This window comes from Hyaena hyaena, unplaced genomic scaffold (assembly GCF_003009895.1).
Source record: "Hyaena hyaena isolate Hyena2069 unplaced genomic scaffold, ASM300989v1 scaffold_271, whole genome shotgun sequence".
NCBI lineage: Eukaryota > Metazoa > Chordata > Mammalia > Carnivora > Hyaenidae > Hyaena > Hyaena hyaena.
Genome location: NW_024080902.1, coordinates 1,183,051 through 1,198,844, shown reverse-complemented (window position 1 = coordinate 1,198,844; position 15,794 = coordinate 1,183,051). Strand labels below are relative to the sequence as shown.

General features: G+C 35.2%; 1 protein-coding gene across 1 annotated transcript in view; it reads right to left on the bottom strand.

The window, feature by feature from the left end:
• The window catches only part of COL19A1 (collagen type XIX alpha 1 chain), a 329,204-nt gene that overhangs the window by 131,532 nt on the left and 181,878 nt on the right, over positions 1-15,794 (bottom strand). The window contains exon 16 of the mRNA XM_039245800.1: positions 12,569-12,622. Within this exon, the coding sequence (XP_039101731.1) occupies positions 12,569-12,622 (54 nt within the window). The remainder of the gene's footprint in view (positions 1-12,568; positions 12,623-15,794) is intronic.

Here is a 15,794-nt window from a genome sequence, read left to right as displayed (position 1 = left end):
TACTTATTGATGAGACTAAAAAATAGTTCTCCCACTTGCTTCAATATAAAACACACACATTCACACCCTATTTGTCTTTCTCTCATGATGAGGTAATTATTCATCAGCATTTTCATCATGTCTTCCCTTCTCCTCAAAAACCATGAAGGGCCCTGCACTGGTAATGTTAAGGATGATGTTTATTCCTTCTCTGGGTACAGACGTTGGTGGTGGCATACTTGGTGCCCTGCTACCATGAGTGTTGGCTGCCAGTGCAGTCTGTGCTCTTCTCCAGAGGTTTGCCTTAGTCGACAGGAACTGCATTGCCTGGAGATACCTCAGAAGTTCCTACCCTTCAACCCACCCAGTGTGGTCGGTGGGTATTCAAGTCTCACCCCATACTCCAACGTAGGGATAAATTCTCTGGGCTCCAGGGGACCTGGTGGGGTCTGGGTAAGAGTAGACTTCTGAAACCACATTTTTGCCTGTGGCCTTCCTCTTCCTTTTTCTGCTTCCCTCACTCATACAGGTCTCTTCTGAAAATCAGGTACACAAGAACTCCATCTTAGATTCTCCGTTTAGGGAAACCTGACTAAAGTCAACTGCCATGGTACTTCACATAAAACAGGCACTCAAATGTTTCTTGAGCAAATAAAATAGGCTTTCAGATTTCTCAGAGAGGTTTTCATTCAAAATGCAGTTGCTTCTCTCAAAATAGGCATTCTCACTTATTTTCTTCCTTTTCCAACTTTTTATTCATTAGCTCTTGTCTTTTTCTCTCAGTGTATGGATTTTGGTTAGGCTGTATTTATGAGATCTTCAAATTCTTTTAAAGATAAACTATAAACATTATTGAATAAGTACACAATTGAAATGCTCAATTTAAATTTAGACACGATTTAAATGCATGCTATTAAAGCATCTTTTTTGCAAGAGATGTGGAACATTGTAGAAAACACATGGCCAATGGAGAGTGTGTAGTGACAGGCTTTAGTACAGCAGAAAGTATGGCACTATTTCCTTCAGTAGTATTTTGCTCTTTTCATGATATTTTCTGGGGTTAATGCTCTTTAGGATTTTTAAAAGTTTTTTTAAAAAATTTATTTATTTTAAGAGAGAGAAAGAGAGAGTGAGTGTGTGCAGGGAAGGGGCAGAGAGACAGACAGAGAGAATCCCAAGCAGGCTCCACGCTGTCTATGCAGAGCCTGATGTAGGGTTCAGTTCCACAAATCGTGAGATCATGACCTGAGCTGAAATCCAGAGTCAGACACATAACTGACTGAGCCACCCAGGCACCCCAGAGTTAATGTTCTTAAGTAGCATTATTAATGAATAAAATATTATTATTATTGAATTCATGTAAATGGTATGTGTTTATATTATTGAATTTTATGTGCATATGAGGCAATAAATCTACTTTTAGATATTCTTTTTCATGGTCCCTTAAGATTCCTGACATTGCAAATACAAATAACAATCCTTGCTAGTGTTCAGGTGTGCATAGTTTAGTTATTTTAGAATTACAAATGACAAATGACAGGGGCACCTGGGTGGCTCAGTCGGTTAAGTGTCCGACTTCAGCTCAGGTCATGATCTCACGGTTTGTGGGTTCGAGCCCCGCTTTGGGCTCTGTGCTGAAAGCTCGCTCAGAGTCTGGAGTCTGTTTCGGATTCCGTGTCTCCCTCTTTCTCTGACCCTCCCCTGCTCACGTTGTCTCTCTTTGACTCTCAAAAATAAATAAAAAACATTTAAAAAATTAAAAAAAAAGAATTACAAATTACAAATAACATAGTGGTCACAGCATATGTTGTGTACTGTTATGAATTTTAAAAGTACAATAAAAACACAGATATATACATGTATATGTATGTACGTGATCTGCTAAACATGTTAAAAATGTCAAATGCATCTATAACTATTCATGAAAAAAATATCCAAGTGCAAGTTTACCTGGTTTTTAAGGAAAATTAGGAAAAGCCAGTTCTAAGCTATTTCTGGAAAATTCAAGAACTACTCTGAATACTATTATGCCAAATATTTAGATATAAGAGTACTGTACCCTTTACTTATATTCCATAAAGGAGAAATTTCCAACTTGCTAAGAATTGCTGCATCGCATTTATTTTGCGATGGTTCTACTGACCCCCTGAAAAGTGAAATACAACATACTGAGAAAACTAAAGCAGTATAAAATTAAGCTTGCTTTCAGAATCTGTGCTATCACCTAAGGTATTAGTATAGTATAGTATAGTATAGTATAGTATAGTATAGTATAGTATAGTATAGTATAAGTATAGTATAGTATACTACAAAAAATAGTATTTTGAGTTTTACAAACTTGAGGTCTTGTATTGTTTATTATAAACATAATGTTGGCTTGCAAAGTCATTAGGCCATAAAAATGTTTCATGTTCCAAGTGTTTTTCCTTTTTGAGACTTATATGTTTATATTTCCCAAACTGATTAATGACTTGTGATTAATTCTTGGTTTTGGCAGCTGCCTTCATATATATTCACTGCATTCCAAATGGATAAATAACTCTGTACTTGACATTCCCAATGGTAAATGTACCAAATAGCTACTAATGTATTCAGTGTGATGTTCTGAACAATACTGATGCAGGAATATTAGCATACTGTCACTTTGGAGGAAAGTGCTTTCTACTTTTCCATTCTCTTTAAGTGTTTCTATGACTAAGTAGTTAATATTTATAAGATTCTTTCATAGAACACCTGTTACCAGACTGCATTCAAAGTGCTCCTGACTTAATCTCAGAACATACCTGAGGGCTAAGTTGTGATGAAACAGATAAATTTAGATTAGAATCTTGAATGATTTGCCGGAAGTCAGTGAATCCAGTCTCACAGCTGGAAACAGAAGAGCTCTGTTCCTCAGATCCCCACTGACCAGCCAATGCTTGTTCTCAGTTGTTGGTTTAGGATAAACAGGACATGGATACAGAACAGGAACTCTTTAGAGTGTTTGGAGACCACAAAAGGACCAATTTCCCTCTCTACAGTTGCCCCTTATAATGTGTGGCCTTTGATATAAATATTGTGATATTTATATTGATAAATGATTAAAAATATTGGCTTTGGTCAAATTCTCATAGTCTCCATTTTAAAGACATGGAAATCTGGGTTTTGGAATGGAACCACTAAACCACAGTAAGGGCTTCTTCTTATACAGAATAAAGAGATTCATGGCCTGAAGACTAGAAGAACTGTTGAATGTTTCTGGACATCAGTTTCATTATTTGGTGGACAGGAATGACACCACTGCTGCCTTTCAGTTCTAAAATCTGACAACTGGATGTCCCTGAAATGGCCCCCAAGACCGTTCTCTGAAGCAGTTCCCTGTCCCTCTGGGCCCCCTGGATGATGTGTCTCCAGTTTAAAGGAGGCCACATAAGATGTTGTGCTTCTTACACAGCAGAGACCAGTTTTGGGTCCATTCACATAAATAAATAAGCCATTCGGAATCAGCATTCTGTTTACAAAATATGAAATCTTTCTCTTTATTAATCCAAATAACAGATAGCTGTTAAAGCTATTCTGTTACAATACAAATGGTGTCATTTGACCCTTTATTTAAATACATAAGAACCTCAGCTTGTTGTGGTTTAACGACAATATGAGTATTACTGGAATTAAACCATTGGTTACAATCTCTGTTTCTTGTTACAGCCTTCCCAGGGCACTTTGTGAAATCTTCTGCTTTAAGTGCTCTACAGAGACTCACTAATTAGAGTGAAGTTTACCACAATGGACCACAGGCACACTGTCATTAAGTAGCTGTGATAATGATCTAAGGGGTGGCCTGTTTTCATAATGCCTGGGCCACATCTCATACTATGTCTTTTTTCACCTGTTCCTAATTAGACTGAGCTAGAAGTCTCCCAAAGTCTTGTTCCTTTATCTTTTGCACTAGTCAGAGTGTGAGTCAAAGTAGAGGAGTCCTTGCTACACAACTACTCCTTTGTGAACATTTGTTTGACATGAACATATATTAGCCTCTTTCCCTTCTTCCTGCCTTACTCCATTGCTTCAGCAATTATATTTGATGCAGCTTTCTTTGGTGGACACCAAACCAAGCTGGAGTAAGCAAGAGTATCTGGGTGGCAGGACACTAGGAGAAAATTGTGAAGTACAAATTTTAAGATAAAACAGACCAATGTCATTCCTTGAACTTCTTTATCAAATTTCTCTGAAATTCTGATTCTGTATCTTGAGGAGCATCTAACGGACAATATTAGAAGCACTAAATCATACCTTATTATATGACCAGTTGATGAAGTCACATGCTTAATAATGAATCACATGCTACTGGGACTTCATCAGTTAGAACAAGCAGAGGAAACTAATATGCAAAGTAATGAATGATACACTTTTGCTACTAGAAATGTATCATATAATAAAGGTAAGAAGACTACTATATTATTCTTATATTCTATACTGATTTCCCGCTTAATCTCTGAAATAGGGTATAAGATGATGAAAGCATTCAGATGACTTTTATATTTACTTTTTTATACACACATGTAACATATAACACCCAAAGCACATAAGAAAGAATTGAATAAAGTCAGATTACAAATGTACAAAATCTGTACATGAGATATATAAAGATACAGATACTTATAATGTTTGAATGCTTTATATTCCTGGTAGAAATGGTACTTCATACCAAAAGAATATAAATGCAAACTAAACCATCATATGCTTTTTATATGGTAGAATTTGTATTACAGTATATTTTTTTCTCATACAGTGACTACTTTACTCAGCAAGAGTTTTCTTAGTTATATAATATTGACCTTCTATAAATATTAATTTTAATAGACTTATTGGTAAACAGGACAACTAGATAATTTTATTTTATTTATTTATTTTTTTTAATATTTTTTTTTATTTATTTCTAGGAGAGAGAGAGAGACAGCGTGAGCAGGGGAGGGTCAGAGAGAGAGGGAGATACAGACTCTGAAATAGGCTCCAGGCTCTGAGCTGGCAGTCAGCACAGAGCCCGATGCGGGGCTCGAACCCACGAACCACGAGATCATGACCTAAGCGAAAGTCGGACGCTTAACCGACTAAGCCACCCAGGCGCCCCCAACTAGATAATTTTAAATGGTAAGTGAGTTTCTAGAAAGACAGGAAATAAAGACAAAGAGTAATATCATGTACTGAAACAGTAAAGGTTCCCCAAAGTCTGCTATGGAGCTCTGCAAAGAAAAACACAGGGATAAGGTTGCCTGGGTGGCTCAGTTGATTAAGCATCTGACTCCTGCTTTTGGCTCAGGTTGTGATCTCATGGTCAATAAGCATGGTTTTAGAGCATGTCATGAGTTCAAACCCTGCATTGGGCTCTGTGCTGACAGTGTGGAGACCTGTTGGGATTTACACTGTCTCTCCATCCACCCACCCCCACTGCCCCTGCTACCATTTTCTCTAGAATTTCAAAATAAATAAATAAACTTAAATATAAGAAATTCAAGGATAAATAAATTTGATCATTTTTATCCTCTGAGTTTCATGTTTGGTTTTGTACATTTGAGTAAGATGTTGCGGAAATCTGCATAGCCCTTGGAACCCTTCAGAACACAACTTCCCAGTTACCCATCTAAAAATGTTATATAGGATCTAAAAGGATATTTCTTGGAAACTCTCAAGGTAATTCTTAAGGAGATATCCTTAAGAAATTTCATAGGAAGTAAATGGAAAAAGAGGTCATCTGTATGCCAGGAAGTTTGAAACATGTGCAATAAACATGAAACATTAGTTGTAGAATACAGAACCTCTAAGATGTTATTTATAATACGTATATTTACATATTTATATATGGATCCAAACCAAAAAAGGTAATGTCCTCCCTATATTTATATTCTACCTAGGACCAGAATTAAAACCATTGTTAAAAAAAAAAAAAGTTGACTTTTTCCTTTTAGCAATTCAAATTCTTGGTACAAGGATACCAGCTATAGCATTAGTAAGTGAGCAGAATTATGGATACATTCACTATGCATTTTAAAGGTCAGAGTCACTTTCAATGCACAGAGATAAGAAGAGAATCTTCTATTTCTCTCTCATCTTCATGTGCCACTACTTTCTGAAGCCAAATATTCAACATTACTCATTCTTTTCTTTATAAGGCTCCTCCCTAAAATTCAAGCCCATGTGCAATAATTTAATCTCAACTACAGACAATTGTTAGTGGTTTCTACCAGGCCCTGAACTCACTTCATTGGAACTATGAGGTAATTCTATGACTCTGAAATTAGCACTGTGGAGTAAGCTACCCTAAAAAAAAAATTTTTCACCATAAAATTTCTGTTCAGGATCAAAATTAGAACCCAGCAATACAAAATGCAAGAGTGAGATTATCATCTTGGTCCAATCAGACAACCTTTATTTGGGGCAGTAACTAGGTGGCTCACCAACAAAATGTTTTTTTTTTCCAGAGACTGGAGTGATTTCTTTAAAAAAGTCCATAGTGGTTTCATGCCAACCTTGAGACTACTCAGACATGCACTTAAAGTGACAAAAATGGAAAAATCCAAGGTTACATTAAAACAGTAATTTTTTTACATTTTGGGAGGTGCTATTAAGAATATTAGGAAACCTTATAGGAATCTACGTCTTGGAATTTTTATAAATGCCAGTTCTTTTGAGATATTTCATGTAAGCTTCTATAAACATGCTTAGCTGTCTGAATAACTCCTCACTGAGGTACTTTTCTAGGCTTCCATTCAGTTCCTGTCCTTATCACTCTACCAGATTCCCCACTGGTGCCTCTCCTTCCTCAAAATTCACCCCCTAATTTACATCTTTCTTGTAATTTTCATTTCTTTTTTATATAATTCTTTTTTTTTACTTTTTTAAATGTTTGTTTATTTTTGAGAGAGAAAGAGAGCAAGTGAGAGCACAGGGGAGGGGCAGAGAGAGAGGGAGACAGAGAATCTGAAGCAGACTCTAGGCTCAGAGGTGACAGCACAGAGCCTGACACGGGGCTTGAACTCACAAACTGTGAGATCATGACCTGAGCCGAAGTCGGACTCTTAACCAACTGAGCCACCCAGGTGCCCTCAATTTTCATTTCTAATGCTCTCTCAATTATTCAACTGAAACTTCTCTCTCATTTGGCACCAATTCCATCCGCCTCTTCTTTTATCCAACATCTTTCCTCTGACTTTGTTCCAAAATTTAATCCTGTTCAACCCTCCATGCATCCTGAAATGCTCTTCTGTTGACTTTTTGGCCCTGCAGTGTCCTGGTTCCCTATCCTGGCCCTTCTCTGATCTCATCATGGGCTGAACATCCTCTTGGCCCGCATGCTGTACTCCCTCCCCGATATACTCTCATTTTAGGCTTAGGGTCCATGCTAAACATTATCTGAATTTTTAAAATTGTGTTAATCTATAAAGGACGTGAGACTTAAAAATGTGACAGCTGAATGTTTTACTACTAGGACTTCATAAAGATTACAAAGTAAAAAATAGATATATAATGGCATATGACAGATTCAAAGAAGGAACTCAGGAGGCTAATAAAAAACCCACAAATCCCAGATATATATATATTGCCAGCAAACATTGTTGGGGTTAAGAGAAGCTTTTAGGTACAAGAAGCATCCTGTTACTATATTTTATTAAATGAAAACTTTATAATCTAAGATTTAGCATCTTAAAAGACGGTGAAAAGAATAAAATGAATTTATTAATTCGAAACAGAATTTTGGTGTGGTACTTGGAGAGAAATTAGGGTTCGTATTGTGCTTACATTAAACTGTACACAAAGGGTTAAAGAGGAAAAAAAGGAATTTATCAATCAGAATCTGTATGGCTTAATAAAAATAATAATAGTAATATTACCATGTTTCAATGATGTTTGATATTTTTCAAAGTATGTGACACCTATATTTGAAACTAACCATAACTATGAGATACTGGTAGAGTAGAAGCTATTAGGTATTGAACCATTGAGGAAAACCAACAAGTTAATGATGTGTTTAAAATTAAATGTTCTGCTTTCATTAAAAACATTTGTGCCCAAAAGTAAAGTATTTAAGATTTGCCACATATTTTATATGTCATTGCAATTAACTTAAAGATAGTTAATTCCTTTCTGATCAAACACCTGTAATCAAAATATAAGTTTTATTGACAATGCATCATCAAAAAATAATTTTAAATTCATATATTTTTCTGTTGTTTTCTGTTGCAAGATTCAGTGAAATGGGAAACTAGTATTCGTTTATAGTACAAGTGTATGTAAGTACGTGTGTATGTATACACACACATATACACATACAAGTACATTAATATGTTTAAAAGAGCTGAGTGCTACCTAACTCTTGAGCAGAGAAGAAATGGTAGCACTAAGATGGACCTAACTGCAAATATGTAAAATGATCATTTCTTTAATTTGCTTCCCTTTTAAGTAGCTTAAAAGTAGAGTAAGTCATGGAGTGTATTTGAAAATAATAATTTATAAATGTGGATAATGCCAATAATATCTGTTCCAGCTACTTTCCTCAATAAATACAGCACGTGTAAAAGGCAGCAGTAATAATAACAAGCCATGCCTAACGGTATCTATAAAATTCTATTACATTCTTTAGTTTCTGACACTTGTGTTACTCTTGATAGAAGATAAAAGTAATATCAAATTATTGACACTATACATATTTATAAATGGAATAAATTTGCATAAGGTAGTGCCTGAACTTTATCATTTGAATATGTTCCTTCATAATTATCACAAAGAATACAAAAGTTTAATTTATTCTTTAACCCACCTTCCTCTGAAATGCAAGCTTTGATATGGTACAATTTTAATTTGAAGCGTTATTATTTTTACAGCCTCATTTGAATATTTTTTTTCATTTCAGTGAGTATCTGACAAAGGCTCTCATAATTATCTTACAAACCAAATTAAGAATTGTGGGTGGGAAAGAGGTAGAGTTCAATGTATTTGTACACAATTTAATTATCATGCCACAAGAACATCAATTCCAATCAAGATGGCAGTCTTTGCTGGTGTTATATGAACTTGTCAGCTTCTGTTCTGTTCAGGATTTATTAAAGATTTGCATGAAGACTTAGAGGAGGGGCTTATCAAATTTTAAGGTGACATAAAGCTGGGAGCTATTTCATTGGAAAAGAAAACTAATAGAATGATATTAGGGACCAAAATTCAGAAGACAAAATTTAACAAGGACAAGGATCAATTCCTACTCCGTGATTCAAAAAGGCAACTGGACAACAACAGGATGGATGAAGATCTGACTTGGCAGAAGTTTTCGTTAAAATAAAAGAGAGGGAACATCAAATTGATCACATGTTGGTACATATGAAAAGTGAGATATTACTGTTCATTTAAAACTTTAAGAGGATGGATCTCATGTCAAATGTTCTTGCCATGCACACAAACAACTCTCCCATGGGAAGAATAATTCAGACAAAATGACTTTGACCTCACCTCACCCACCTAGCTCCATAATTTCCATCTCAAACCACCTACAGAGTATATGTTTTTGGTCATTGAACTAAATCTGTTTATTACTTTTTCTACTTTATTGAGTTACAGTTGGCAAAAATTATATATATATAAGGTATACAACTTGAGAATTTGAATATACATTGTAAACTATTTACTGCAATTAAGCTAATTGACATATCCATCACTTCACAATTACCCTTTTTTGTTCTTGTGAAAACACATAAGATCTGCCTTTTTACCAAATTTCAAGTATACAATATTATTTATAGCCTTGTCATTGTATATTAGATCTCTAGAACTTATCTTGTATAACTAAAACTATACACCTTGCCCAACAACTCCCCTAGTCTCCTCAGCCCCTGGTAATCACCATTCTACCTCTGTTTCTATGAATTTGGCATTTTGGATTTAGACATTTAAGTGAGACCATGCAGTATTTGTCTTTCTGTGTATCTGACTTATCTCACTTAGCATAATGTCCTCCATATTTACCCATGTTGTCACAAATGACAGGATTTCCTCCTTTTTAAAGACTGAATAATATTCTATTGTGTGGATTTGTGTGTGTGTGTGTGTGTAATCACATTTTATTTATCTATTCATCTCTCAACATATGTTTAAGTTGTTTGCATATCATGGGAATGCAGGTATTTCCTTGAAATGCTGATTTCATTTCCTTTGGTACCCAAAAGTGTTAATTGCTGGGTCGTAGGTAGTTCTATTTTTAATTTTTAGTATATGTGCTGCCGAAGCGAGCACTCTATTTTTAATTTTTAAAGAAACTTCCATGCTCTTTTCCACAGTGGCTGTCCCAATTTACATTCCTACCAACAGTACACCAGGGCTCTCTTTTCTCTGTGTCCTTATCAACACTTGTTAATCTCTTGTCTTTCTGATAATAGCCATTTTAACAAGTGTGAAATGATAGCTCATTATGGTTTTGATTTGCATTCCTTGATGATTAGTGATATTTAGCACCTTTTAATGTCCCTGTTGACCATTTGTATATCTTCTTTTGAGAAATGTCTCTTCAGGTTCTTTGCTCATTTTTAAATTGAGTGATTGACGGTTTGCTATTGAGGTGCATGAGTTCCTGCATATTCTGGATATTAATTAGGGGGGTATAATTTATCACTCAGTTTCCAGGAAAGGAGCGTTATTAAAAGGAAAATGTCCCCTGGATGCTGAACATAGAAAATAACTCAGAAACATGATCCTAGATGCAGTTAGACATCTTGGTCATCATTGTGAGAAAACAAAAAAAGAAGCTTGGAAATTAACTTCCCAAGGAGATCATTTCATCTAGCCCTCAGTCCCCAGTGGTTTAAACGCTTAAGGCAGACTCAAAAGCCCAGAACTAGAGTAGTTTTTTATTTTTCTCCCTAGGACTACTTAAAACTTTGATCAGGTGGATTAATGAACGCCTGAATAGAGAGGGGCTTCAGAGCCAAAGGGGAAGCTGTAATTGTACATACAGGTGTTAGTAGAACTCAAGTATACTTGTGAGTACTACTTTATAAATAATTTTAAAATATCAACATAATTCCACTTATTAGCCATGTGTCTTATCTGATTTGTTTAAAAACCTTAGTTTCTCTATAAGGATGGTAGTATTTTATATTTCTTAGAGCTATTATGAGAAATAAATAATGAAATAATAAAATGAAGCATTTAGCACATTATAGGTAACCCATAAATCTTAGTCATTATTTACAAAAGTTTTCCTTTTATTTTCTTAGCCATCAAAATTTATTAATAAGCCTTTTTCTGCTTACTAAACTAGCCATTGGGCATAAAAAGTAGACACATAATTTTTTAATTTTTAATTTTGATATTTCCCAAATCAAATCTTAATTGTCCCACCAGAAACCATAAGAAACAAAAACAAAGAAACAAAGCCACTTTAGTAGAACAAGTTAGTTTAAAAAAATATGCAGAAGCATCGTCTCAATCTTAAGCTCCAGTTGAAGTATATGGTCCATAGTGTTGGGCATACTTGCAACATTTTGCTCTGCCCTAAATAAGACCACACATATTCAGTCCCATTCCTGATACCTCCAGAAAGTCCATGAGTATTTTCTGGGAAATACTATCAGTGTGTTAGAAGTCAGGAATCCACATAAGTGAAAGAGTTAAGACAAATGGGATTTTATTAACCTGATAAAAGCTAAACCATGGTAAAATACATTACCAGTTCCCAAATATTTGAAGGACTCTGATATACTTGAGGCAAACTTATTTGTCAGAGGGCAGAATGGGAATAACAAATAAAAAATAACTAAAAAAGAGGTCTGGGGTTAATATACTGGAACAGTAAAACAGAACATGGGATTTAGAATCAAAAGCCCCCAAATCCAGTCCTGGCCTACTTTTTATTAGCTCTTTGACTTTTGGCAAGTCACCTAAACTCTGAGTCATACAATCCTCATAACTAAGGTAACAAAAGTTAGTAATAATAATCATGTGAATAGCCACACATAAAATGTTTTGAGACTTTAAAATGATTTGAAAATAGTAACAACAAGCCATAAGAAAGGGGTACCCCATTGCTAAAAATATTCAAGTGAGGCTGACCCATTATCACCGCAGGGGGTCCCTTTACTGGAAGAAGATAAGACTAACAATTTTTTCACTTACTACATATTTTATCTCTAAGGCAGTAAACAGTAATGAAAGAAGAATTACAATACATCACTAATGTCAATAATTTAATTCGGCTAAAGACTGTAGTTAATATCCACAATCTTTTCAGAGTTCATGAACAGGCTAGAACTCCACAAAGATACTCATCCACTTAACTCTGCAAAGATCAGCTTAACTCAAAACTCCAAAGTATGACCAATTTGTCCTAGATCAAATTACAGTTAATTCATTTCACCTAAAATATGTCTTTACATTTGTGCTGCCAATCTTAAAGATAGAACTTTCTGGATTGTGAAAGCTCCGTCAAAATCTCAAATTTCAGCCTTTGGATAGTTAATACTGTCCTTATGCCCATCTGCTTGCTGTATTTTAGGTTTATTATTATTAATGTTCGAAAATAAGTGAGCCTGAGACAGTAATGGCTGCCAGTTGTTCCAAGTTTACTTACCCTCTGACCTTCTTTTCCAGGTGGGCCTTGTGGGCCCTGTATCCGCAGGGAGCCCTGGTGTGGGTGGGAGTGAAGGACACATGTTAGTAGACTGTTTCAAGCATACCTGCCTCACAATGAATGTTGTGAAAATTAATGCCTACTTTACTGATTAAGCAAAACTTTCTAAAGTTATTTGCGCTCTTCCAAAGTTAGACTCCATAATACATTAAAAATGGTAAACTGTTCTTCTATGACTGGCTTATCTTTAGAGTTAACTTCAGAAAAGAAAAAAAAAGGCAATTCCAAATCAGGGGTGAAGCCAGTGTTCACTTCAGTGAAGACTCTCATATGGTCAGACTCCCTTATGTTTCACCAAACTACCATAAATAAGTAGTAACAATATTTGCAAGCAGGGGGAAGAAAAAGGCTCTTTCTATATTTGAATTCTATAAACACAGCCACACTTTTGGTTGTGAGTAGCTCTGTAAGTAGCCTCTGAGAAAACACATGGTTATGACTTTGGCTTCAACATATGTCTCTTCATAACATTTAATTTTTAGTATCACAGACGTTATTTAACACTTTCTCACTTTATCAATAGGCAGAAATATAATCGTTTTTTTTCAGATAGTAAAAAAGGCCCAGGAAAAACCAGGTGCTATTGATCTGTAAGTCAAGACTCCTGATCATCAGTTACTTTTATACTGGAATTCTTACTCAACACGAAACTCAAAATGATCATATAGCAATTTTTTAAACTGTCAGTAATTATTGCCTCTTTGAAAGTTTCTTCTTAGCTCTTCTGATGCTTCTTCCTTCCCTATTCAATCCTTTAAAGTTTAGACTTATTTTCTTCTCAGTGCTCATTCCCTCACCATGATTTCATGTACTGAGGCCTTTGAATATTCTAGTTCAGTGACTCCAAGATTTATAACCCAGGTTATTTGTGAGCTGCATATCCACATATCCAATTACCTGCTTTCGATACTCTAATATCTCACAGGCATCTGAAACTTAGCAAATCAGACACTGAAGTTAGGACCCTCTCTCCCAAACTGGATTCTCTTACAGCATTCCTCAACTCAGTAAATCCACACAACATTCTGCTAGTGTTCATGCCAGAAATCTAGAGCTCACCCTCCATCCACACTTTCCACTCAAACCTCTGTTTCGCATCTAATTACCAAGTCTTGTTGGTGCATCCCCAAAGTATATTTGGAACCATTTATTTCTTTACATTACAGCAGCTCCAATCATCTCTTCTTGCTTGCCCATCTGTAAGAACTTCCCAGTTGAACCACACACCAACCACCCCATTCTCCACATCACAGCCAAACTCATCTTAACAAAACACCTGACCTTCCCTGACTTTCCACAGGAAGGGATGAATGTCTTGGTTCATCAGTCCTAAAATGCCTTGTACTTGTCCTTTAAACTACTTATCATACGTTCATTTAAATGATTGCTCAGGTAATGATTCACCAAGCTCTAAGGATAACAAGTAGAATCTGTGTCTTAGTTAACACTATGTGCCTATTAATGTCTGAGTGAAAAAATTTATAGTGGGAAATCAATACACTTTACTAAGTTTTTGGGTAAATTCAATAATTTTCAAAGGGTTTTACAATTATTAATGATTAACTTATCATATATTAAATGCATAAATGGTTTGGAATAAATGAGAAATCTAGTAATTCATATTCAAACAAATCTGAATTTACCACCATTCAGGAAGAAACCTAATTTGTTACCCAATTTTAAAAAACTTATAATACATTTTTACATTATGACCTTCTTTCTTTAAAAGTTGTGGTTACTTTTAAACTAAAACAGGAAGGGCACCTGGGTGGCTCAGTCAGTTAAGCATCCGGTTAAGTGCCCGACTTCAGCTCAGGTCCTGATCTCACGGTTCATAGGTTCGAGCCCTGTGTCAGGCTCTGTGCTGACAGCCAGCTCAGAGCCTGGAGCCTGCTTCGGATTCTGTATCTCCCTCTCTCTGACCCTCCCCTGCTCACGCTGTGTGTGTGTCTCTCTCTCTCGGAAACAAATAAAACATTAAAAAAAATTCTTATGGGTGCCTGGGTGGTTCAGTCGGTTAAGCGTCTGACTTCGGCTCAGGTCATGATCTCACCGTTCCTGAGTTCGAGCCCCGCGTCGGGCTCTGTGCTGACAGCCAGCTCAGAGCCTGGATCCTGCTTCAGATTCTGTGTCTCCCTCTCTCTCTGACCCTCCCCTGCTCATGCTGTCTCTCTCCCTCTCTCAGAAATAAATAAAACGTTAAAAAAATAAAAAAAATTTAAATAAAAAATAAATAAAACATCATGCTTGTGATGACCTATAATTATTTATTATGTATATATTCATTTTTTGTTTTTTATAGAAGAAACTTAAGTTTTAATGAATATCATAACATGCATAATTTCACCATCTAATTTTATTTTGAATAAAAAAGGTATTAACATGTTGTAATTTTTCATTCAGATAGCTTTCGTTTGATTAAAGTTGTCAGTATTTAATATAAATTAGTGTAACTCATTTTCAAAAAACATTAATACAAAGAACTCTGCATGTATCACAAGTCCTCAGTGTTTCCTCAAATCTTTCTGATTCCTTCCAAATAAAACACTAGTAAAATATATATATTTATTACTTTCATTTCTTTTATTTATCCTTAGAACAATTTAATGTCATAGGGGCATATAAAGCCTATGTTTTATTGATATAGGCAGGAATAAAAAACAAGGAATGAAAAAAGTCATCAGTTCTATTTGATTTCTTACAAAAAAAACACCTGCCAAATGATATATAACAGAGGAAAGTTGGCTAATTAGGCCAACTTAAGGATGGTAAATTTATAATGTGCATAAGAAAAACAACTTTTGAAATCCAAACATACCAACTATTAATTACAATATAATTACAGGGAGTTGTGTCATTTTTTTTATAAGACTGACACAATTTTGGCTTTAGATTAAACTCCTTGCTTTTACCCTTAGGATAGATTAAACTCCTTCCTTTCATCCTTAGTAAACTATTATAATTTCATGAATAGTCAAACTTATAAACAAAATTTTTGATATCTATCCAAATGCTGACAGCTCTTTCATTGTTTTTAAACATGAGACACTAAAACATACACACACCAAATATTCATCAAGGAAGTACAATTAAGTCTGAGCCATATATAACCAAAATTGCATTCCCTTTACTAGTTCAAGAAATTCTATAACAAAAGCCTACAAAA